At 43.0% G+C, this 27,815-nt stretch overlaps 1 protein-coding gene across 1 annotated transcript in view; it reads left to right on the top strand.

Moving 5' to 3' along the window:
* LOC110487720 (testican-1) overlaps positions 1 to 27,815 on the top strand; it is a 288,270-nt gene that overhangs the window by 248,564 nt on the left and 11,891 nt on the right. The window contains exons 8-10 of the mRNA XM_036942848.2: positions 19,814 to 19,933; positions 20,340 to 20,561; positions 20,872 to 20,934. Of these exons, the coding sequence (XP_036798743.1) occupies positions 19,814 to 19,933; positions 20,340 to 20,561; positions 20,872 to 20,934 (405 nt within the window). The remainder of the gene's footprint in view (positions 1 to 19,813; positions 19,934 to 20,339; positions 20,562 to 20,871; positions 20,935 to 27,815) is intronic.

Below are 27,815 nucleotides of genomic sequence, written 5' to 3'. Positions count from 1 at the left end.
AGAGGCGTCTTGTATGGTGAGCTACCGAGTGGCTAGGACAGGCAGGCCCCATACTATTGTGGAGGACTTCATCCTTCCTGCTGCAACGGATATGGCTGGATCAATGCTGGGGGAAAAGGCCCAAAAAACTATACAGACGATGTCTTCATCAAACAACACTGTTTCACCACGCATCAGTGACATGGCAGGAGATGTTTTGAAACAATTACTGCTTCGCATACAAGCCAGATAATTCTATGCGTTACAGCTGGATGAGTCAACAGTCGTGGCGGGCCAGGCACAGCTCCTGGTTTATGTCCGTTACGTTTATGGGGGGTCAATTAAGGAAGACATCCTCTTCTGCAAACCACTGAAAACAAGGACAGCATGAGAGGATATTTTTTAAGTACTGGACAGCTTTGTGACATCAAATGGGCTTTGGTGGTCAAGATGTGTTGGTATCTGTACTGATGGCGAAAAAGCCATGACAGGGAGACATAGTGGAGTGGTAACGCGCGTGCAAGCGGTTGCTCCCTGCACCACTTGGGTACACTGCAGCATCCACCGAGAGGCTCTTGGGTAGACTGCAGCATCCACCGAGAGGCTCTTGGGTACACTGCAGCATCCACCGAGAGGCTCTTGGGTACACTGCAGCATCCACCGAGAGGCTCTTGGGTACACTGCAGCATCCACCGAGAGGCTCTTGGGTACACTGCACCATCCACCGAGAGGCTCTTGGGTACACTGCACCATCCACCGAGAGGCTCTTGGGTACACTGCAGCATCCACCGAGAGGCTCTTGGGTACACTGCAGCATCCACCGAGAGGCTCTTGGGTACACTGCACCATCCACCGAGAGGCTCTTGGGTACACTGCAGCATCCACCGAGAGGCTCTTGGGTACACTGCAGCATCCACCGAGAAGCTCTTGGGTACACTGCAGCATCCACCGAGAGGCTCTTGGGTACACTGCAGCATCCACCGAGAGGCTCTTGGGTACACTGCAGCATCCACCGAGAGGCTCTTGGGTACACTGCAGCATCCACCGAGAGGCTTCCAAGGAAATGCTTGACGGCTTGAAAGACATTTTGGACACTACAGTGAAAATGGTTAACTTTGTTAAGCAAGGCCCCTGAACTCTCGTGTATTTTCTGCATTATGAAATGATATGGGCATGTAACGCTTTTACAACATACAAAAGTGCGCTGGTTCTCAAGGGGCAAAGTATTGACACAATTGTTTTTAAATAGAGACGAGCTTAAAGTTTTCTTTACTGACCATAATTTTCATTTGTCTGACCGCTTGCATGATGACGAGTTTGTCATACGACTGGCCTATCTGGGTGATGTTTTTTCTCGCCTGAATGATCTGAATCGAGGATGACAGGGACTCTCCGCAACTATATTCAATGTGCGGGACAAAATTGAGGCTACGATAAAGAAGTTGTAGCTCTTCTCTGTCTGCATTAACAAGGACAACACACAGGTCTTTCCATCATTGTATGATTTTTTGTGTGCAAATCAACTCAAGCTTACGGACAATGTCAAACATGATATAGCGAGGCACCTGAGTGAGTTGGGTGCGCAATTACGCAGGTACTTTCCCCGAAACGGACGACACAAACAACTGGATTCGTTATCCCTTTCATTCCCCGCCTCCAGTCCACTTACCGATATCTGAATAAGAGAGCCTCATAGAAATTGCAACAAGCGGTTCTGTTAAAATTTAATTTAATCAGAAGCGACTGCAGATTTCTGGATTGGGCTGCGCTCAGAGTTTCTTGTCTTGGCAAATCGCGCTGTTAAGACACTGATGCCCTTTGCAACCATGTACCTATGTGAGACTGGATTCTCGGGACTCACTAGCATGGAAACTAAATACAGGCACAGACTGTGTGGAAAATAATTTAAGAGTGAGACTCTCTCCAATACAACCCATGTGAACCCTTTCAAGCACACCCTTCTCATTAACCTGTGGTGAGTTATTCACCATTTCTGATTAACAAGTAAGGTTTTATATGTAAGATGGTTAAATAAAGAGCAAAACGATTGATTATTATAATATTATTATTTGGTCCTATAAGAGCTCTTTGTCACTTCCCACAAGCCGGGTTGTGACAAAAACTCACACTCATTCTTATGTCGTAGTGTGTGTGTGTGTGTGTGTGGCATGCTTACAATGGTGGCAAAAACATTTGAGAGTGCGCTGACCCTGGTGCTAGAGGGGGTACGCAGTTGGAGGTTGAATGTTTGAAGGGTTACGGGACTATAAAAAGTTTGGGAACCCCTGCATTAGACCAACAGTCCCCTCTGTCATCTCAGTGTGAGAGAGAACTGCATCTCTCACCCTGCACACACACCGTCTCTCAGTATAGCTTTATAGAAACCCACACAAAATTACACACAGCATGAGACAGAGGGAAACATGGATAGTAAAGGAGCCAAGCAGGGTTATTGAAGAGTGTATGTGAATATTTTCATGTGAACCTCAACCAGCATGAAAGATGTTGCTCTTTGAGTTTTCTCAACGGGGGCTGCTGTGTAATTGTGTGCGTGTGCATGTTTCTCATGGCAATGAGGGGCATGTGGGAGATGTCAGCACTGTGCACTACCACGGTCAATCGATCTGTGTTGGGGAACATGAAAGAGCGAGGGAGTGCAGCCTATGATCCTGTTTTTGATATTTCACCTGCAGGCCTGATCAATATATGTGAAAATCCTGTGTACTGTAGGGGAGGCAGAGAGGCAGGCCAGGCAGCACTTATTACCCATCTCCTCTTGGGATGAAAGCCCACTTATTACCCATCTCCTCTTGGGATGAAGGCCCACTTATTACCCATCTCCTCTTGGGATGAAGGCCCACTTATTACCCATCTCCTCTTGGGATGAAGGTCCACTTATTACCCATCTCCTCTTGGGATGCAGGCCGACTTATTACCCATCTCCTCTTGGGATGCAGGCCGACTTATTACCCATCTCCTCTTGGGATGAAGGCCCACTTATTACCAAACTCCTCTTGGGATGCAGGGCCACTTATTACCCATCTCCTCTTGGGAGGCAGGCCCATTATTACCCATCTCCTCTTTGGAGGCAGGCCCACCTATTACCCATCTCCTCTTGGGATGCAGGCCCACGTATTACCCATCTCCTCTTTGGATGCAGGCCCACTTATTACCCATCTCCTCTTTGGATGCAGGCCCACTTATTACCCATCTCCTCTTTGGATGCAGGCCCACTTATTACCCATCTCCTCTTTGGATGCAGGCCCACTTATTACCCATCTCCTCTTTGGAGGCAGGCCCACGTATTACCCATCTCCTCTTGGGATGCAGGCCCACTTATTACCCATCTCCTCTTTGGATGCAAGCCCACGTATTACCCATCTCCTCTTTGGAGGCAGGCCCACTTATTACCCATCTCCTCTTGGGATGCAGGACCACTTATTGCCCATCTCCTCTTTGGAGGCAGGCCCACTTAACACACACACTCCCTCACATTCTTCACTAGTTCACTCTATCGACAGTCCACACTCCTCCCTTCCCCCTTCCCCCTTCTCCCTCTCCTACATTCCTTCCTCTCGCTTCCTCTCTTCGTCATTACTTCTTCCTCGCTCTATCGATTCCCACTCCTCTACTCCCTCACACATCCTCGTCATCTCACTATCCTTCTCTCCCCTCATCCCCCTCTCGCATTTCTGTACTTTCTCTCTTCTCCTCTTTAGTGTTTTCTATTTCTTTCTCCATTTCCCACCTCTTACTCCTTCTCCATCTGCCAGTCTGTCTATCTATCTATCTACCTATCTACCTATCTATCTATCTATCTATCTATCTATCTATCTATCTTTACCCTCCCTCCCTCTCTCTTTCTCCTCATCACTCTCCTTCCCTCCCTTCCTCTCGCATATCTATCTATCTCCTCCTCTCTCTCCAGGCCCATTATTCTGTGTGATGGTGATAGTTTCTCTGTTATGGCCGTCTGCATTGAGGACACCCTGATAACCCCTGTGCCCATACAGCCCGCTTAAATCATCTCTGCCTCCCTCCCTTTCTCACACAAGCACACACGCATGCTCGCACACACACACACACACACACACACACACACACACACACACACACACACACACACACACACGTTGTAGTTTATAGCTGTGTGCTGACTCTGGAATCAAGGGGAAGAGAAGGACAGTAGAGAGCGTTGTGCTTGTCATAACTCACCCCTAACCTCTCTATGCTATAGGGCTAGCGTCTCACGCTGCGCCGTGGCCATTCTCTACAGTAGCCATTTTCTAATATACAAGAGTTCACTGTTAGGTTTTACTGCTGAACCTGTTTCTCTACTAGAGACATACAGCCGTAATGTGCAGTAACTACCCCTTTATCACGTCACCGCTACCTGTATACTACAGTGTAACATAGAAGTCCTATCTGTGTTGTAGCCGTGCTTTATAATACTGCCGCCCCACGTGTAGCCAGGCCTTCGTGTCTGAGTAGGTTCTGTCTGGTCCCAGCGCCACCTGTGATGTCACTTGTGACTGCAGGGCAATGAGCTGCCTGCCGCGCCACCCACCTGAATTGCATTTGCCTCTCTTTTAATTTGTTTTCTTCTCCTCTTTTTCACTCCATCTCTCTTGATTTATTTGTTTTCCTGTAGAAGATAGAAGGGAGAGGGGGGGGGGGGGATGTGTTTACAGTTGGCGGCCGCGGCAACAGAAGGTGGATATTTAATCTCACACATGAAAGAGGGATGAAGAGGGGGACGGAGAGAGGGTGAAGAGCGATGGAGCGAGACAAGAAGAGAGGAAGAGAGAAAACAAGGAGAAAGTGAAGGGGTTGAGGGACAAGAGACTGAGAGGTATGGGAAAAGGAGACAGAGACAGAAGGGGTAACAGGTTGGATACATGGGGGAGAGAGCTAGAGAGAAATAAAAATCCCTGTTCAACATCTATTCAGAATGTGACCCCATGCAGTCTTATTGATTCCTCTGACGTATGTCTTTGTCCCCGACTCCCGAGGTAGGGGATGTTTTTGTGGAATCTCTGGTGTCGCAGAATGCAGCAGAGATTATTTCCTTTCCTTATGCATGAGAAAAGGCCATTGTGAAGAGTCACAGAAAGCAGACGGCAATCTATTTACTGATAACACTCTCCCTCCCTCCCGCCATCTCTTCCTTGTCCCTCCCTCCCTCCTTCCTCCGCTGGTGCAGCATATTCAGCTTGGTTAGACTCACAAGGACTCATAAACACTGACGTGTTCCTTACAGCAACACGCCAATCTCGCGGAGTTCTGAAAATGATCCATGTGGGTTGTCTGACCCGCCCACTTCGAGCAATTGCTGCATTTCAGCTTTGAGTGACAGCAGTCGCATCCCTGATGATGTGTTCTGCCTCAGGGCTCTACGGATCCACTCAGATCTTCAGGTGGAATCACACCAGCTGCAGATCATATCACAGGGGGACTGTTTAAACACTTTGAGACTTGAGGTCCCTGTGACATCTGTGGGTCTTTCTGATGTGGTTGGGGGGGGGGGGGTACAAAGAGGGTAGAGTGAGGACTGAGGCACTTAGGAGTGCATTTGGCCTGTTTGCTGTCTGTGCGTCTCTGTGGGGTGAGAGCAACCTCACTGTTCTGAGTCACCGCTGGAAAAAAAGGACCCGAGGGGCAGGAGAGAGGGAGAGGGAGAGGGAGGGGTGAGAGAGAGAGCGCTCGATCTCTGCATGGGATCAGGTGTGAGTAACAGGGTCTGGGTGTCCTTGAGAAGGGGGACAGGACAGCAAATGAGAGAAGCTCCACAGGTCGATGTGAGGTTATGAGATGTATTAAATGGAGTGGGAGCCGAGCGGAGAACAAATATCTCATTTCAGAGAGAGAGAGAGAGAGAGAGAGAGAGAGAGAGAGAGAGAGAGAGAGAGAGAGAGAGAGAGAGAGAGAGAGAGAGAGAGAGAGAGAGAGAGAGAGAGAGAGAGAGAGAGAGAGAGAGAGAGAGAGAGAGAGAGAGAGAGAGAGAGAGAGAGAGAGAGAGAGAGAGAGAGAGAGAGAGAGAGAGAGAGAGAGAGAGAGAGAGAGAGAGAGAGAGAGAGAGAGAGAGAGCCCTGTGGCTGCAACCTATAGCACATGGTATTTGCAGACCAGGAGAGATAGATAGATAGGAGGACATATTATATTTGCGGGTGGAGATAGATTATGGTTTGGCTGAGGGGAGATCCTGTCTTACCTTTCTCTCCCCTGGTCTGCCTGAAATGAAGAATGCTTCGGAACCTTATCTATCTGCTCCTGTCGAGAGGGTAGAGCTGGGACGATAAACCGGAAATTATCAACACCAACCGTACCGGCCACTCATCGCTGGCATTTTGCTGATATCATTCATTATGATAAGTAGCCTATACTCGAGAAATGTGAAGTTTGAAATGAAACAAGTTTGCTTATATGGGTGATTGTTAATGAGGCAATTGATTGCTACAACCATCAAACTAGTAGTAGTAGTAGTATTAGTAGCAGCAGTAGTATTAGTAGCAGCAGTAGTAGTAGAAGAAGAAGAAACATACAGAAACTCAAGTCCTTTTGTTCACCCGACCTAGAATACCTCACAATCAAATGCCCACCGTATTACCTCCCAATAGAATTCTCTTCGATCATAGTCACAGCCGTGTATATTCCCCCCCAAGCTGATACCACAACACCTTCTTCGCCATTTTTGAGGATAACACAGTGCCAACAAAGCGGCCCGCTCGCAAGGACTGTGAGCTCTCATTCTCTGTGGCAGACGTGAGTAAGACATTTTAAGCGTGTTAACCCTCAAGGCTGCCTGGCCAGACAGCATCCCTAGCCACGTCCTCAGAGCATGCGCAGACCAGCTGGCTGGAGTGTTTACGGACATATTCAATCTCTCTCTATCCCAGTCTGCTGTCCCCACTTGCTTCAAGATGTCCACCATTGTTCCTGTACCCAAGAAAGCAAAGGTAACTGAACTAAATGACTATCACCCCGTGGCACTCACTTCTGTCATCTTGTAGTGCTTTGAGAGGCTAGTTAAGGATCATATCGAACATCCTGTCGGGCTGTATAACTGCCTGGTACGGCAACTGCACCGCCCACAACCTCAGGGCTCTCCAGAGGATAGTAAGGTCTGCCCATCACATCACCGGGGGCACACTGCCTGCCCTCCAGGACACCTACATACAGCACCTGATGTCACAGGAAGGCCAAAAAGATAATCAAGGACGTCAACCACCCGTGCTATTATCCAGAAGGCAAGGTCGGTACAGGTGCATCAAAGCTGAGACCGAGAGACTGAAAAACAGCTTATATCTCAAAGCCATCAGACTGTTAAATAGCCATCACTAGCCGGCTTCCACCCGGTTACTCAACCCTAAGCCTTAGAGGCTGCTACCTTAAATACATAGACATGGAATCACAAGTCACTTTAATCATGTTTTCACACTGCTTTACTCATCTCATATGTATATATACTGTATTATATTCTACTGTATTTTAGTCAATGCCACTCCGACATTGCTCATCCTAATATTTAAATTTTTCTTAATTCCATTATTTTACTTCTAGATGTGTGTGCTGTTGTGAATTATTAGATACTACTGCACTGTTGGAGCTAGGTACACAAGCATTTCACTACACCTGCAATAACATCTGCTAAATAAATTTGATTTGATTTTTAGTAGTAGTAGTTTAAAGGGTAGTTTAAAAAATGGTGAACGTTAATGTTATAAACTTATCTTTCTATTTATCGTTATCGCATCTATTCAGGCAATTTATCGCAATATGTCCATATGGCCTCGCTCTACGAGAGGCACACACATCCTGTACCGTGTCATTACATTGGAAACAGCACCTCCATCTCCTTTCCCCTCACTCAGGATGGATGTCATCTGTTCACCTCTCCTTCTGATAGCTGGAGTTGTGCAGTTAATGGAATGCCATGGCAATTCTGTAGGTGTCCCCTACAATTATGGAATTTCTTCGATGCTCATGTGCACGTGTGTGTGTGTGTGTGGGGGGGGGGGGGGGGGTATAGGTGTGTGATAGACAGAAATGCTGGTATAATTCTTGCTGTGCGTGTGTGTGTGTGTGTGTGTGTGTGTGTGTGTGTGTGCCAGAGCAGATAAGCACAGAGCCTGTGATTTCCCCCCCTGCTCTTTTCTACCTCCCACACACACTCTCCCACACACACTCTCTGAGAGACTGCTGAGACACTGTCACACTCCCTGAGAGACTGCTGAGACACTGTCACACCCCCAGAGACACAGAGGAGCCCACTGACATGACAACCCCTGTAAAACACAATGACCACGCCTAGGCTGCAGGAGAGAGAGAGAGAGAGAGAGAGAGAGAGAGAGAGAGAGAGAAACAATGGGATCTGCGTGGGATCAGATGTGAGTAACAGGGTCTGGGTGTCCATGAGAGGGGGGTCAGTGTAGAATAGTGCCCCATTCCTACCTCCTGGGTTAGAGTCTGGCCACCGAGTCCCTGAATAGCCTGGCTGTACACAGACACTGTCATAGAATGTGATTTCATGGCCTAGATGTCTTTGTGACTACCTGGCACTCCACAGAGGAACTCAGTCCCAGACAAAGCCTTCACACAGAGCAATCTTTACTGTTCCATGCTTCAAGAGCCTGGAAGATGGAAGGCATATGTGCGTGCGTGTGGGAGGTATCCAGCTGGAACACAGCAGATGGAGGAGATACATAAGAGTAGAGTCGATAAAGCTGACACACACCTAAACAACAGACACCTATACCTACACACACACACACACACACACACACACACACATTGGCACAGTCTCACACACACACACACACACACACACATTGGCACAGTCTCACACACAGAACTAGAGGCACACACACACACTTTATTCAGAGATGATTGCTTGGGGCAAAGCCTTAGATTATCTATATGTTTCCATTGAAAACAGTTTTCAAAACACTGGCTGAACAATTTACTGCCAGCCACTGTGGAAGTGCTCTCATTCCACCAAGACACGTTTCCTGTTTCACTGAATCCCATAAGCCATACACCCTTAGTGGATGTTGTGTCGAAGTGTGTGCCCATCACAATTCATAGCTGAACAGACTCTCCTTTTGACTAGTACATCATGTAATGTCTTATCACCAGTTATACCACAGTATTGTTGAATGTTTCTGATTGGATAGAAGGGCATTCTAGAATGGGCATTAAAACCAGATAACAGGACAATTGGAAAAGATATCGGGACACCTTGCAATCAGGATGCAATATGTGCCTATACATGCAGACCGTACTTGCTACAAAGTGACGGAACCTTTGACCAACAACCACACGAACCGAAATTGTAAACCTTGTAAACACAGGAAAAACCTTGTCAGCTAGCTAGCTAGCCAATTTGCAGACTCGCTAGCAACACAAACGGTTTGATATGCAGTGTGATCTCCTCGCAATGAACCGTGTCGAATGTCCTGGCGAGAAAGCTAGCTTTTCTAGCTATGCCAGGCACAATTGAGCGTCATCAGCTCGTTATGGATGTATCCAAATGAATGTCAATAGAAAACAGCTTAAACAAACCCCAATGCAGCTACCTTGCTGTTATTCTGGCTGCAGAGGTTGTGAATGTGTTAGCTGGAGCTATTTGGCTAGCTAACATGCAAGGGATGAGAACCGTGCCAGCTAGCATGGCAATGGAATATACTCTATATAACGAACAACTGGGTGGTGTTATCATGTTGCAGATGCCCAAGTGCAATGAAGCGATGAGCTAGGCTACATGGCGAGAGAAGAATGTTGCCAGCCTGCATAGTGATCGAACTAGCGACTTTGTCACGTTTCTAGATATAGCGCTAATCGAACGAAATGACTGGGTCCTGTCTCTAGAGATATAACTAATGAAACAAATGACCGGGTCGCATCTCTAAATCAAATCAAATCCGACAATAGTTGTAATAAGTTCCGACAAGGCAGTAATATCTAACAAGTAATCTAACCTAACAATTTCACAACAACTACCTTATACACACACAAGTGTAAAGGAATTAATCAGAATATGTACATAAAAATATATGAATGAGTGATGGCCGAACGGCATAGGCAAGATGCAGTAGATGGTATAGAGTACAGTATATACATATGAGATGAGTAATGTAGGGTATGTAAACATTGGTGGCATTGTTTAAAGTGGCTAGTGATACATTTATTACATCATTTTTTCCATTATTAAAGTGGCTAGAGTTGAGTCAGTATGTTGGCAGCAGCAACTCAATGTTAGTGATGGCTGGTTAACAGTCTGATGGCTTTGAGATAGATGCTGTTTTTCAGTCTCTCGGTCTCTCACATTGATGCACCTGTACTGACCTCGCCTTCTGGATGATAGTGGGGTGAACAGGCAGTGGCTCGGGTGGTTGTTGTCCTTGAGGATCTTTTTGGCCTTCCTGTGACACCGGTTGGTGTAGGTGTCCTGGAGGGTAGGTAGTTGGCCCCCTGGTGATGCTTTGTGCAGACCTCACTACCTTCTGGAGAGCCTTGTGGTTATGGGCGGAGCAGTTGCCTTACCAGGCGGTGATACAGCCCGACAGGATGCTCTCGATTGTGCATCTGTAAAAGTTTGAGTGTTTTTGGTGACAAGCCGAATTTCTTCAGCCTCCTGAGATTGAAAAGGCGCTACTGCGCCTTCTTCACCACACTGTCTGTGTGGGTGGACCATTTCAGTTTGTCTGTGATGTGTACGCCGAGGAACTTAACTTTCCACCCTCTCCACTACTGTCCCATCAATGTGGATAGGGATCTGATCCCTCTGCTGTTTCCTGAAGTCCACGATTATCTCCTTTGTTTTGTTGACATTGAGTGTAAGGTTATTTTCCTGACACCACACTCCGAAGGCCCTCACCTCCTCCCTGTAGGCCGTCTCGTCGTTGTTGGTAATAAAACCTATCACTGTAGTGTCGTTTGCAAACTTGATGATTGAGTTGGAGGCGTGCATTGCCACGCAGTCATTGGTGAACAGGGAGTACAGGAGAGTGCTGAGAACGCACCCTTGTGGGGCCCCAGTGTTGAGGATCAGCGGGGTGGAGATGTTGTTACCTACCCTCACCACCTGGGAGCGGCCCGTCAGGAAGTTCAGGACCCAGTTGCACAGGGCAAGGTCGAGACCTAGGGAGGGTACTATGGTGTTAAATGCTAAGCTGTAATCGATGAACAACATTCTTACATACGTATTCCTCTTGTCCAGATGAGTTGGGGCAGTGTGCAGTGTGATTGCGATTGCGTCGTCTGTGGACCTATTGGGGCGGTAAGCAAATTGGAGTGGGTCTAGGGTGTCAGGTAGGGTGGAGGTGATATGGTCCTTGACTAGTCTCTCAAAGCACTTCATGATGACGGAAGTGAGTGCTACGGGCGGTAGTCATTTAACTCAGTTACCTTAGCTTTCTTGGGAACAGGAACAATGGTGGCCCTCTAGAAGCATGTGGGAACAGCAGACTGGGATAAGGATTGATTGAATATGTCTGTAAACACACCAGCCAGCTGGTCTGAGCATGTTCTGAGGACGTGACCGGTGATGCCGTCTGGGCCTGCAGCCTTGCGAGGGTTAACACGTTTAAATGTTTAATTCACGTTGGCTGCAGTGAAGGAGAGCCCACAGGTTTTTGTAGCGGGCCGTGTCAGTGGCACTGTATTGTCTTCAAAGCGAGCAAAGAAGTTGTTTAGTCTGTCTGGGAGCAATACGTCGTGGTCCGCGACAGGGCTGGCTTTTCTTTTGTAGTCCGTGATTGACTGTAGACTTTGCCACATACCTCTCGTGTCTGAGCCATTGAATTGCGACTGCAATTTGTGTCTATACTGACGCTTAGCTTGTTTGATTGCCTGACCGGAAACATGACGGAATACAAACAGTGTAGCTATTCCCTCTAGATATAGAACTAATGAAACAAATGACTTGGTCGCGTCTCTAGATATATAACTAATGAAACAAACGACTGGGGTTCGTCTCTAGATATATATATATATATAACTAATGAAATGAACGACTGGGTCGCGTCTCTACATATATAACTAATGAAACAAACGACTGGGTCGCGTCTCTAGATATATAACTAATGAAACAAAAGACTGGGCCACTTCTCTAAATATATATAACTAATGAACCGAACGTCTGGGTCGCGTCTCTAGATATATAACTAATGAAACAAACAACTGGGTCGTGTCTCTAGATATAAAACTAATGAAACGAACAACTGGGTCTCTAGATATATAACTAATGAAACGAGCGTCTCTAGATATATAACTAATGAACCAAACGACTGGGTCGCGTCTCTAGATATATAACTAATGAAACGAACAACTGGGTCGTGTCTCTAGATATATAACTAATGAACCGAACGACTGGGTCGCGTCTCTAGATATATAACTAATGAAACGAACAACTGGGTCGTGTCTCTAGATATAAAACTAATGAAACGAACAACTGGGTCTCTAGATATAAAACTAATGAAACTAACGACTGGGTCGCGTCTCTAGATATATAACTAATGAAACGAACAACTGGGTCGTGTCTCTAGATATAAAACTAATGAAACGAACAACTGGGTCTCTAGATATATAACTAATGAAACGAACAACTGGGTCGTGTCTCTAGATATATAACTAATGAAACTAACGACTGGGTCGTGTCTCTAGATATAAAACTAATGAAACTAACGACTGGGTCGCGTCTCTAGATATATAACTAATGAAACTAACGACTGGGTCGCGTCTCTAGATATAAAACTAATGAAACTAACGACTGGGTCGCGTCTCTAGATATATAACTAATGAAACGAACAACTGGGTCGTGTCTCTAGATATATAACTAATGAACCGAACAACTGGGTCTCTAGATATATAACTAATGAAACGAACAACTGGGTCGTGTCTCTAGATATATAACTAATGAAACTAACGACTGGGTCGTGTCTCTAGATATATAACTAATGAAACAAACAACTGGGTCTCTAGATATATAACTAATGAAACGAACAACTGGGTCTCTAGATATAAAACTAATGAAACGAACAACTGGGTCTCTAGATATAAAACTAATGAAACGAACAACTGGGTCTCTAGATATAAAACTAATGAAACGAACAACTGGGTCTCTAGATATAAAACTAATGAAACAAACAACTGGGTCTCTAGATATATAACTAATGAAACGAACAACTGGGTCTCTAGATATAAAACTAATGAAACGAACAACTGGGTCTCTAGATATATAACTAATGAAACGAACAACTGGGTCTCTAGATATATAACTAATGAAACGAACAACTGGGTCGTGTCTCTAGATATAAAACTAATGAAACGAACAACTGGGTCTCTAGATATATAACTAATGAAACTAACGACTGGGTCGCGTCTCTAGATATATAACTAATGAAACGAACAACTGGGTCTCTAGATATATAACTAATGAAACGAACAACTGGGTCGTGTCTCTAGATATAAAACTAATGAAACTAACGACTGGGTCGCGTCTCTAGATATATAACTAATGAAACTAACGACTGGGTCGCGTCTCTAGATATAAAACTAATGAAACGAACAACTGGGTCTCTAGATATAAAACTAATGAAACTAACGACTGGGTCGCGTCTCTAGATATATAACTAATGAAACGAACAACTGGGTCGTGTCTCTAGATATAAAACTAATGAAACGAACAACTGGGTCGTGTCTCTAGATATATAACTAATGAAACGAACAACTGGGTCTCTAGATGTAAAACTAATGAAACTAACGACTGGGTCGCGTCTCTAGATATATAACTAATGAAACGAGCGTCTCTAGATATATAACTAATGAAACGAACGACTGGGTCGCGTCTCTAGATATATAACTAATGAAACGAACGACTGGGTCGCGTCTCTAGATATATAACTAATGAAACGAACAACTGGGTCGTGTCTCTAGATATATAACTAATGAACCGAACGACTGGGTCGCGTCTCTAGATATATAACTAATGAAACGAACAACTGGGTCGTGTCTCTAGATATATAACTAATGAAACGAACGACTGGGTCGCGTCTCTAGATATATAACTAATGAAACGAACAACTGGGTCGTGTCTCTAGATATATAACTAATGAACCGAACGACTGGGTCGCGTCTCTAGATATATAACTAATGAAACGAACAACTGGGTCTCTAGATATATAACTAATGACACTAACGACTGGGTCGTGTCTCTAGATATAAAACTAATGAAACGAACAACTGGGTCTCTAGATATAAAACTAATGAAACTAACGACTGGGTCGTGTCTCTAGATATATAACTAATGAAACGAACAACTGGGTCTCTAGATATATAACTAATGAAACTAACGACTGGGTCGTGTCTCTAGATATAAAACTAATGAAACGAACAACTGGGTCTCTAGATATAAAACTAATGAAACTAACGACTGGGTCGTGTCTCTAGATATAAAACTAATGAAACGAACAACTGGGTCTCTAGATATAAAACTAATGAAACTAACGACTGGGTCGTGTCTCTAGATATATAACTAATGAAACAAACAACTGGGTCGTGTCTCTAGATATATAACTAATGAAACGAACAACTGGGTCTCTAGATATAAAACTAATGAAACGAACAACTGGGTCTCTAGATATATAACTAATGAAACAAACAACTGGGTCTCTAGATATATAACTAATGAAACAAACAACTGGGTCTCTAGATATATAACTAATGAAACGAACAACTGGGTCTCTAGATATATAACTAATGAAACGAACAACTGGGTCTCTAGATATATAACTAATGAAACGAACAACTGGGTCGCGTCTCTAGATATAAAACTAATGAAACGAACAACTGGGTCTCTAGATATAAAACTAATGAAACTAACGACTGGGTCTCTAGATATATAACTAATGAACCGAACAACTGGGTCTCTAGATATATAACTAATGAAACGAACAACTGGGTCGTGTCTCTAGATATAAAACTAATGAAACTAACGACTGGGTCGCGTCTCTAGATATATAACTAATGAAACGAACAACTGGGTCGTGTCTCTAGATATAAAACTAATGAAACTAACAACTGGGTCTCTAGATATAAAACTAATGAAACTAACGACTGGGTCTCTAGATATATAACTAATGAAACGAACAACTGGGTCGTGTCTCTAGATATAAAACTAATGAAACGAACAACTGGGTCTCTAGATATATAACTAATGAAACGAACAACTGGGTCGTGTCTCTAGATATAAAACTAATGAAACGAACAACTGGGTCTCTAGATATAAAACTAATGAAACTAACGACTGGGTCGTGTCTCTAGATATAAAACTAATGAAACGAACAACTGGGTCTCTAGATATAAAACTAATGAAACTAACGACTGGGTCGCGTCTCTAGATATATAACTAATGAAACGAACAACTGGGTCGTGTCTCTAGATATAAAACTAATGAAACGAACAACTGGGTCTCTAGATATATAACTAATGAAACGAACAACTGGGTCGTGTCTCTAGATATAAAACTAATGAAACGAACAACTGGGTCTCTAGATATAAAACTAATGAAACTAACGACTGGGTCGCGTCTCTAGATATATAACTAATGAAACGAACAACTGGGTCGTGTCTCTAGATATATAACTAATGAAACGAACAACTGGGTCGCGTCTCTAGATATATAACTAATGAAACGAACAACTGGGTCGTGTCTCTAGATATAAAACTAATGAAACGAACAACTGGGTCTCTAGATATAAAACTAATGAAACGAACAACTGGGTCTCTAGATATATAACTAATGAAACGAGCGTCTCTAGATATAGAACTAATGAAACGAACGACTGGGTCACGTCTCTAGATATATAACTAATGAGCCGAACGACTGGGTCACGTCTCTAGATATATAACTAATGAAACAAACAACTGGGTCTCTATATATATAGACCTAATGAAACAAACGACTGGGTCGTGTCTCTTTAGATACATATAACTAATGAAACAAACGACTGGGTCGTGTCTCTTTAGATACATATAACTAATGAAACGAACAACTGGGTCTCTAGATATAAAACTAATGAAACTAACGACTGGGTCGTGTCTCTAGATATAAAACTAATGAAACGAACAACTGGGTCTCTAGATATAAAACTAATGAAACTAACGACTGGGTCGTGTCTCTAGATATATAACTAATGAAACAAACAACTGGGTCGTGTCTCTAGATATATAACTAATGAAACGAACAACTGGGTCTCTAGATATAAAACTAATGAAACGAACAACTGGGTCTCTAGATATATAACTAATGAAACAAACAACTGGGTCTCTAGATATATAACTAATGAAACAAACAACTGGGTCTCTAGATATATAACTAATGAAACGAACAACTGGGTCTCTAGATATATAACTAATGAAACGAACAACTGGGTCGCGTCTCTAGATATAAAACTAATGAAACGAACAACTGGGTCTCTAGATATAAAACTAATGAAACTAACGACTGGGTCTCTAGATATATAACTAATGAACCGAACAACTGGGTCTCTAGATATATAACTAATGAAACGAACAACTGGGTCGTGTCTCTAGATATAAAACTAATGAAACTAACGACTGGGTCGCGTCTCTAGATATATAACTAATGAAACGAACAACTGGGTCGTGTCTCTAGATATAAAACTAATGAAACTAACAACTGGGTCTCTAGATATAAAACTAATGAAACTAACGACTGGGTCTCTAGATATATAACTAATGAAACGAACAACTGGGTCGTGTCTCTAGATATAAAACTAATGAAACGAACAACTGGGTCTCTAGATATATAACTAATGAAACGAACAACTGGGTCGTGTCTCTAGATATAAAACTAATGAAACGAACAACTGGGTCTCTAGATATAAAACTAATGAAACTAACGACTGGGTCGTGTCTCTAGATATAAAACTAATGAAACGAACAACTGGGTCTCTAGATATAAAACTAATGAAACTAACGACTGGGTCGCGTCTCTAGATATATAACTAATGAAACGAACAACTGGGTCGTGTCTCTAGATATAAAACTAATGAAACGAACAACTGGGTCTCTAGATATATAACTAATGAAACGAACAACTGGGTCGTGTCTCTAGATATAAAACTAATGAAACGAACAACTGGGTCTCTAGATATAAAACTAATGAAACTAACGACTGGGTCGCGTCTCTAGATATATAACTAATGAAACGAACAACTGGGTCGTGTCTCTAGATATATAACTAATGAAACGAACAACTGGGTCGCGTCTCTAGATATATAACTAATGAAACGAACAACTGGGTCGTGTCTCTAGATATAAAACTAATGAAACGAACAACTGGGTCTCTAGATATAAAACTAATGAAACGAACAACTGGGTCTCTAGATATATAACTAATGAAACGAGCGTCTCTAGATATAGAACTAATGAAACGAACGACTGGGTCACGTCTCTAGATATATAACTAATGAGCCGAACGACTGGGTCACGTCTCTAGATATATAACTAATGAAACAAACAACTGGGTCTCTATATATATAGACCTAATGAAACAAACGACTGGGTCGTGTCTCTTTAGATACATATAACTAATGAACCGAACGACTGGGTCACGTCTCTAGATAAATATAACTAATGAAACGAACGACTGGGTCGCATCTCTAGCAACCCAAAGATAAGAAAATATGAATTTGTAAATGTGTTCTTTAGTATGGTATATGGTAACTGTGGTATAAGCGGGATAAACACCTCCATTCTGTACATTACCTTGGATAAATTAACTCTGCAATGGGACTCAACTCCGCCTTCGCCCTGCTGCATCGTCCATTATTTCCAAGGCAATGCACAGAATGTCTACGTCTATCAAATCAAATCAAATCAAATGTATTTATAAAGCCCTTCTTACATCAGCTGATATCTCAAAGTGTTGTACATAAACCCAGCCTAAAACCCCAAACAGCAAGCAATGCAGGTGTGGAAGCACAGTGGCTAGGAAAAACTCCCTAGAAAGGCCAGAACCTAGGAAGAAGTGAGTCTATCCCTTACTTGTTTGTCCCTGTCTTGAGCTAAGCGCCGTATGTGTCAGGTGATGTGTCTGTCTGTTTAAATGTAGCCAGGCAACAGAGGCCTGGTTTGAGAAGGCTACCGGAATGTTCGTGGTTTTCAGCATTCTGGAATGTTCTCCATCTGACTTTTTGACATGCCAAGGATGATGGCTTTTGATTGGCTTGCTCGGTATGAGGTGAGGAATTTAACCAAATTGTATTATGAAACTGTCAATTAGTTCTCATCCTAGAAGCCATGTCAATCATACTGACACAGACACACACACGCAGGCGGGCGCGCTTGCGCACGCATGCACGCACAAACACACAGATCCTGACGGAAAGTGAGTCAGTTGTTGCTAATTGGCTGGGAGACCTTGTCAGTGGCCAGGCTGCGGATGAGAGAGTGGTTTTCCACAGCAGTCAAATAGACAGCTCTGTATTGACCGTGTCAGATAGGATGGGAGAGGAAACAAGGGTTTGAAATCACAGATCTGAGGCAGCATTTACAGTTAGTTAACAGCCCTATACACTTAGAGTGTTGGAATTCCCACTGTATCCTGGTGCAGTGGATTTGTGGCCATTTAAAGAGACATAGAGGGGAGAAACACTGCTGTGTGACTATTGTAGCATCTTTCCCTGTGCTATCCCTCTGGATAGTTAGAGAGACTTCCAGGTGGCCTGTGTGTGTGTGTGTGTGTGTGTGTGTGTGTGTGTGTGTGTGTGTGTGTGTGTGTGTGTGTGTGTGTGTGTGTGTGTGTGTGTGTGTGTGTGTGCACGCGTACATGTCACTGGTGGCAGTGCTGGGTCGGATGTTATTGTCTCACCTGGGTACACCTGTCATGTAGCTGGTCAGGTGGAGCTCTGTCAGAATGAATGTGTAACCTTCCATCACTCTGGCAGAATGAATGTGTAACCATCCATCACTCTGACAGAATGAATGTGTAACCATCCATCACTCTGACAGAATGAATGTGTAACCATCCATCACTCTGTCAGAATGAATGTGTAACCGTCCTTCACTCTGGCAGAAGGAATGTGTAACCATCCTTCACTCTGACAGAAGGAATGTGTAACCATCCTTCACTCTGGCAGAATTAATGTGTAATCTTCCATCACTCTGGCAGAATGAATGTGTAACCATCCATCACTCTGGCAGAATGAATGTGTAACCATCTTTCACTCTGACAGGATGAATGTGTAACCATCCTTCACTCTGACAGAATGAATGTGTAACCATCCATCACTCTGACAGGATGAATGTGTAACCATCCTTCACTCTGACAGAATGAATGTGTAACCATCCATCACTCTGACAGGATGAATGTGTAACCATCCTTCACTCTGACAGAATTAATGTGTAACCATCCTTCACTCTGACAGGATGAATGTGTAACCCTCCTTCACTCTGGCAGAATGAATGTGTAACCATCATCATCACACACACTATCTCTCTCTCTCACCCTCTCACTCGATCACTCACCCACTCTCACACTCACTCACCAGCTTGTGTTCCTATAGCAACCGAAAGGGAAATATAACTCAGCTGCTTCTGTGCAGTCTGATGGTCCTCTGTGTGGTCAAGGAGAAGCCAACCAGGAAAATAAAAAAATAGTTGAGCCAACATTGTGCTGACGTTATTTCACCCAACCTTATCAAACAGTCATGTTGCATCGATGTGGCTTTAAAATAAAGTATGTTTTATTAAAATGATTTCCCTGCTTCCCTGCTAAACCTGGTGTGTGTCTCTGTCTCTGTGTGTTCAGTCTGCAGTGATGGGGACCTGCATAGCCTAGCATCCAGACTGAAGGACTGGTTTGGAGTTCTCCACCTCGATGCCAACCGAGACCTCAAAGCCTCTGCCAACTCTGATTCAGCGGCAGGACGTGAGTCACACCATTATCTGTGTGTGTATTATTTTGTCGTTTTGAAATGGCACTGCCATTTGAAATTCCATTGCTCTTTTGAGTTCTGTGCTCAACTAAAGTCTGCATGTCTCTACACTCAAATTTCAACAAACCCTCTCAAACTCACCCTCAGTCTCCAAGCACTTTACTCAAGTTTCAGACTGAAAAGGTCTCAGACAAGCACCCCCTCCAATACAAACATGAGACACTACGAGACACCACAACACACACTCACTCACTCACACACATACAAACGTCTTCCAACACCCCTAACCCTCCACACGCTTCTCTCCCCCCCCCCTCCCACCCCACACACACACACACATACACACACACACACACACACACACACCACCCGCTAACATCCCTCTCTCCCGTCCCCAAGGTTTTGACACCAGTATCCTGCCCATCTGCAAGGACTCTCTGGGTTGGATGTTCAACAAGCTGGACATGAACTATGACCTCCTGCTGGACCAATCAGAGCTCAGTGCCATCTACCTGGATAAGTATGAGCTGTGTATGAAGCCCCTGTTCAACTCCTGCGACTCCTTCAAGGACGGGAAACTGTCCAACAACGAGTGGTGCTACTGCTTCCAGAAACCTGACGGTGAGAGAGATGGAGGGGAGGATGTAGCTAGGGATGGAGAAGGGAGGAAGTGTTTTAGAGAGTAAAGGTGAAGACGGACAACAACAAAAAAGAAAGAGAGTGGTGTTTGTTGGTGATGGAAAAACTAACGTTTGCACATTTGAACCTGTTCTGTGTGTGTGTGTGTGTGTGTGTGTGTGTGTGTGTGTGTGTGTGTGTGTGTGTGTGTGTGTGTGTGTGTGTGTGTGTGTGTGTGTGTGTGTGTGTGTGTGTGTGTGTGTGTGTGTGTGTGTGTGTGTGTGTGTGTGTGTGTGTGTGTTTTCTGCTCCAGGTCTGCCCTGCCAGAATGAGATGAACAGGATTCAGACTCAGGGTCGACGGAAGAGTCTCATAGGTCAGTTTGCTGGAGTGACAGCTGTCAATCAATTGTTTTTCATGGGCTGTTGGTCATTGTGCACCGTATATTTAAATTCCGATACATATTTAGGCACAATACATTACCCAGCTGAGACAAACAATAGCACACACAGACACAAACACCCCCGCCCCTAACTCCTTCAAACCCTCAGCCAAGTGGTCATCAATAATCATGCATAATAATGTTATAACTCATGAAAAAACACAGTTTGACAAATGGCCTTTGACTGGGTCACATGAATGAAAAAGGAGGGTAATGGGTTTTTGTGTGTGTGTGTGTGTGTGTGTGTGTGTGTGAACTGTGATGTGCACGTGCGCACGTGAGTGCTGTTATTGAAAGTGACTGGTCCCTTTTACAGCAGGATGTATGGCTTGTTGTCTCATCTTAGGCACTAGTAATTGGTTGTTTGCCTCCGCCTATGCACACACAAGAACCTACAAAACCATGGCAATGAGCACATTGAGTTTTAGTACATTTTGATTTTAGTACAGTGTCGTGTCTTTACTATCATTAAATTGAAGACTTATAGTTTTTATCAAAGGTTCTCTGTAATTAGTATTACACGATCAACTGATTAATCATGTAACTGTAATTAACTAGGAAGTCGGGGCACCAAGGAAAAATATTCAGATTACAAAGTTATCATTTCCTAAAATAACTTTTCAGATATTTTAACTGATCAATTAGTCTTCGAATTAATGAATTATTTACTTTACCTCACGTTAGTCTCATTCCAAACGTCGTAAATTATCTGCACAAACCCAGTCTTCACTATGAGTCATCCATACATCAATTGTCTTAAATCATTTATGTATTACTAACTAAGTAATTCACAGAAATGCATAAACAAACAGTAAATATGGTTACAAGAAATGATAGAAGAATGTGCCCTAGTGGGCTAAACCGGCATAGCGGCTTGTTAGACAAAAGGGGAAGTGGGGGTCGACTAAGAACTCACTAGAGAGTGATAATTATAACAATTGAAATGCTAATCCTTTACACATGAACGCTCACTCATTCGGGAACAATTGCAATCAATATATATATTTATGCTCAGTGTGTCGTCTTGATCGCTGGTGAAAAGTTTGTTTCTGTTGGATAGTTTCGTCCTCTCTCTCTCTCTCTCTCTCTCTCTCTCTCTCTCTCTCTCTCTCTCTCTCTCTCTCTCTCTCTCTCTCTCTCTCTCTCTCTCTCTCTGTCTTGGTTAGAGGGGATAGTTCAGAGTAACATTAATTAATTTGTTATTGAATGGATGTTTCGGCGGTTGTCGTTCTTTGCGTTCAATGATACCGAATTCCTAGCTGCAGACTAGTAATTAATGTCAAAGACTTGTTCTTATTCTGTCGGCATCGATAGTCTACGAGTTTAACCACGTGGTATGGTTAAAAGATTCAGCAATGGTCTACAACCTTTGTCCTCCTAATGGAGAAAAACATGGCCTGGTGATAATTTCTCAAAGTTGGGTTTTATTCAGAATTGCAGAAAAGGGGCTGTCCCAGGATGCCTGACCCTAACTGGGCTCAGGGGCGGTCCTCTGATTTAGTTCAAATCAAAAGGGAAATGTATTTTCCTTCATTAAACAGTCCAAAATCATATTACACAATTTTACAAACAGTATAATACTCACTCATTCATCTTATACAACAATTAGATGTAAACCTCATATCTGAGGCTATTATATAAACAGCGTTATGGTAATGTGGCCACACCGTCTCCCATGAGCTTCCCCAAGTTGTAACAAGCGGACCAGTTCGTAGCTGGATTCTTCACCAATCTTTTATACTTTCTCCGGAACATGACATTTTTTCGTACCTCAAGTTCTGTGAGGTGGAAGAAATTCCTTTGTTCTCTATGAAAATGTACTCTCTCTATACTGTGTGTCCATGAGGAGATCCTCAGGAATTTACGACGTCTCTCTGACCACAGCAGCCTAGTTGAAGGAGGAAAGGGGGAGGCAGGGAGAGGGGGGTGGGGCTTGCTATACCCAAAGAGGGCAACGTCATGACAACAGGATTGTTTAGAAATGTATTTTTTATCCATCTCATCTCTGCCAATCCAGTAGCGTAGCCAGACGCTTGTTGGTAGGTGGGCCGAAATTGAAGCTCTCAAATCATAATTGAATTATCAATAAAAACAGAGGCTACCTTACTCTTACTACTGCGCTACTCGATCGCACACAAAACGTTTAACACCTGATTTCGTAGACCAAGCAGTCATTTATTAACAATGTAAATCATGGCTTTTGTATTTCACAAGGGACTCGCAGCCTACTGTTGTGTCTTTGCTATGCCGGATTAAGTGATATGACATGCTATTCTATAAAATAATTTATCTGTAATTAATATTACCTGATTGAACTAATCATGTAAATGTAATTAACTAGAAGGTTGGGTCACCACGAAGGAATGTTTATAGAGCTGTTATCTTCCGATAACTATTACATCAATAGTAATACACTATTAGACTATTACACTATTACATCAATAGTGGTCAATTCTTAATCAGTCTCAATCAGTCTCATCTGAAGTCGTAGAATTCTTGGTTATCTTCACGATCCCTGGCTAACAAGTTGAATCAGCAATACAATTGAATTATTCATTATTTATTTACTAAATACCTAAACAATCACACAGAATTACACATACACAGGATGGGTCATACATTGATTACTAATTATGTCATAAAAGAAAACGTCCCTAGCGGACGGAACAGATATAATGGCTGGTTACACAAAGAAAGGGGACTGGGTTTTGAATGAAAGCGCTGGAAGACTGAGGAACAAAGGAACTTGCTCTCTGATCGGACCTTGTAAAGCTATGCTATCATAAATACAGAATCTTATGCATTCTAAATAACCGCCCATTTGGAAAAGGAAAATGCAAGGAATATTTACTCTGAGCTGTGCTCAGGTTGGTCGTAGATGGAAGGCCATGTTGCCCAACAGAGATCTTCCTGTCCTCTGAAGAATGTCTGGTAGAAAGGATGTGTTGTAGTAAAGGCGTGTGTTTGGTAGAAGAGATACGTTGTCCGTCCTTTTCTTGGCCCACGTTTACAGCTGCTGCTGCTCACTCAACAGCTAGGAGGTATCACTTCTTTAGTGAATAAGAGTTCAAAGTTCATACCAAGTTGCCATACTTTAAGCTCACACTGAAGTTGGCTTAGTTCTGTAGTTTCATAAACCTCACCAACAGGCCAACGTGATGACACTACACAACACAAACAAAATAAACTATAGGCTTTAGCCTAGAAACATTTGATTGTATTTTTTTCTTGAACATTTATTTAATTAGGCAAGTCAGTTAAGAACAAGTTCTTATTTACAATGACAGCCTAGGAACAGTGGGTTTAACTGCCTAGTTCAGGGGCAGAACACCAGATTTGTACCTTGTCAGCTCGGGGATTCAATCTCGCAACCTTTCAGTTACAGGCCCTACCTGCCGCCCCAGTTCACAATTGGCTCGGCATCGTCTGTTCTACTGGATCCCGTCCGGGATATCGGCGGAACTAATTGCAGTGCACACATATGCCTATATACTGAACAAAAACACAACTGCAATAAGTAAAGTGTTGGTCCCATGTTTCATAAACTGAAATAAAAGATCCCTGAAATGTTCCATGCACACAAAAAGTTGATTTATCTCACATTTGTGGCACAAATTTGTTTATATCCCTGTTAGTGAGCATTTCTCATTTTCCAAGATAATCCATCCACCTGACAGGTGTGGCATATCAAGAAGATGATTAAACAGCATGGTCATTACACAGGTGCACCTTGTGCTGGGGTAAATAAAAGGCCACTCTAAAATGTGCAGTTTTGTCAGACAACACAATGCCACAGATATCTCAAATTTTGAGGGAGCGTTCAATTGGCATGCTGACTGAAGGAATGTCCACCAGAGCTGTTGCCAGAAAATTGAATGTTCATTTCTCTACCATAAGCCTCCTCCAACATCGTTTTAGAGAATTTGGTAGTACATCCAACCGGCCTCACAACCACAGACCACATGTAACCATGCCAGCCCAGGACCTCTACATCTGGTTTCTTCCCCTGCAGGATCATCTGTGTGATCGAGCAGTTTGCTGATGTCAACGTTGTGAATAGAGTGCCCATGGTGGTATGGTATGGGCAGGCATAAGCTACAGACAACGTACGCAATATAATTTTATTGATGGCAATTTGAATGCACAGAGATACCGTGACGAGGCTCATTGTTGCACCATTCACCCGCTGCCATCACCTCATGTTTCAGCATGATAATGCAAGGCCCCATGTCTTAAGGATGTGTATACAATTCCTTGAAGCTGAAAATGTCCCAGTTCTTCCCTGGCCTGCATGTCACCCATTGAGCATGTTTGGGATGCTCTGGATCGACGTGTACGACAGCGTGTTCCAGTTCCTGCCAATGTCCAGCCACTTCGCACAGCCATTGAAGAGGAGTGGGACAACATTCCACTGGCCACAATCAACAGCCAGATCAACTCTTTGTGAAGGACATGTGTCGCACAGCATGAGGCCAATGGTGGTCACACCAGATGCACATACCTTTTTTGTTTACTGATCTGTGACCAACGTACGCATATTGGTATTCCCAGTCAGTGAAATCCATATATTAGGGCCTAATGAATTTATTTGAATATACTGATTTCCTTATATGAACTGTAACTCAGTAAAATCTTTGAAATGTTGCGTTTATATTTTTGTTCAGTGTAGATGTAGACCCAATTTAAATTGAGAATAGTCTGTGTGACAATATTATTAATAGCCTATATTCGTTGTCAAAATATGAATGAAGAGACTGATGAACAGCATGTGTATTTGAGGCAGGGAACAGAACCATTTTTTTAAATGTTATGTATGCGACTTTTTCCAAATCTTCATACAAAGTTCCATGCAGTATTTTTGTTTAATTTTTTTATTTATTAGACAGGCCATCCAATAGTCGAGTATCAGGTTTATAATAAACATACAGTTGCCAAACTATTCCCAAAAATGAGCACAAGGGCATTGTTTCAAAACATACCTTTTTTTTAATCACGGTTTCACAGGCACGATCAAATTTGCAAAAAATACATGTTCTATTTAATTCTGTTGTATTCCATTGTCTTATAGTACGTGACTGTGATTCAAGCACTGGATTATGAGCCGTCTTGTTTGCTAAATGAACAAATGAAATAGACAGTGCCGTGGTGCATATAGCCAGAGAAGCACAGTGACTTATGCCTCAATGCTTAATAAATCCATTTAATACACCATCACAAAGAAATTGATAATTTTGTTTAGGCAGGTCTTAAATTAAACATTTTTTTTAAAAAGCCATATATATATATATATATATATATATATATAGCTGTGAGTAGCAATGAACGGGGTTCATGGGATGACAGGAAAGACACGATATCAATTGTATAATAAAGAAATTATTCTATCATGTAGTAACTACCTTCCTTCATGTGCAATCAGTTACATCATTACCATGTTTATCTCTCAACACCACAAGGTCGACGCAAGATATGTTTATTCTAGTGCTGTAGGTTGCCTCTTTGAATGCAGGTAATCATTCTCAAAGTCATTATTGAGATTATTGTATTACATTATTGTATTGAGATGATATGCCAATTACGGGGTCAATTTGACTAATGTTAAGATTGGGAAATATTTCCGGTGTTTTTTTTCTCACAAGGTTTCACGTTGTTCATCTGCATAATTTAAATCTAACATTCATTTACCCGAGACAAAGTCCACCTGATCAAAAAGCTATTGCTCTAGTATCCTATGGTGCCACCGGTGCCAATGACATCTACAGTGCCACCAACTGGTCTGGTGCAGCCATCTGAGCTAGCACTGTTCCAACGACCGCAGCGAGGCCCAGCCGTAAAAACAGTTACACAGAAATACCGTCATGGGTACTGGTTGGCTGTCATTTGACCAAATTAGTCTGATTGGTGCAGGCCTTCTTCATTATCCCGTATGAAATCGACTGTTGAGTTCCATAAGTTGTGTATTCGATATCTTGTTCCATAATGCCTGTAAATCAAATTGATGGGGGCTGCTTTCCCCACTGTAGATGTAACATGCGAGTCCACAAACATTGCTGGAAGTTATTTGTTTCGGAAACTGGTAACATCCTGGGTGTGGATATAATTTTTGACCATCAAATCATCTGTAAGCTTCACGATTTTATCGAAATCCCCTTTAGAATTGTCTATGAATGTACTGAAACGGTCTTTAAGGCCCTACATTAGATCAATGAAATCAACGATTGCCACCAGGGGTCTCTTCATAGTGTTGAAGTCCAGAACAGACTATGGGAAACGCACAGTACTGCATAGAGCCATGACTACATGGAACTCTTTTCCACATCAAATAAATCAAGCGAGCAGTAAAATCTGATTTTTTAAAAACGGATAAAACAACACGTCACGGCACAACGCAGACTGTGGAGAGACATGCACAAACACGCACAAACACACACACACACACACACACACACACACACACACACACACACACACACACACTGTAATGTTGTGGTATTGTGGATTTTATATCGACCCCATTTGGGTCCCGCTTTAAATTACGTTCAGCTCATAAAAGCTTCATAAAGCCTTCCTAATGCCTTCATAAAGCCTTCATAAAGCCTTCCTAATGCCTTCATAAGCACCACAGAAATGTGTTACAAAGTTTCTATAACCTGATGTCATGAGTTGTACAGGGTTCATAAATGTGGCATAACTGTGTGACATAACCCACTAGATTGAATATGATATAAACATGTGCTTTCTAGAAGGTGACATGTTGGGTTGACATGAAGGTGACATGACGGTCTGGTGGACCAACACATTAACCTTGGCCTTCA

Source organism: Oncorhynchus mykiss, chromosome 14 (assembly GCF_057628025.1).
Source record: "Oncorhynchus mykiss isolate SJ-2025 chromosome 14, ASM5762802v1, whole genome shotgun sequence".
In the NCBI taxonomy this organism is placed as follows: Eukaryota; Metazoa; Chordata; class Actinopteri; order Salmoniformes; family Salmonidae; genus Oncorhynchus; species Oncorhynchus mykiss.
This window is presented reverse-complemented; position numbering and strand designations above follow the sequence as displayed.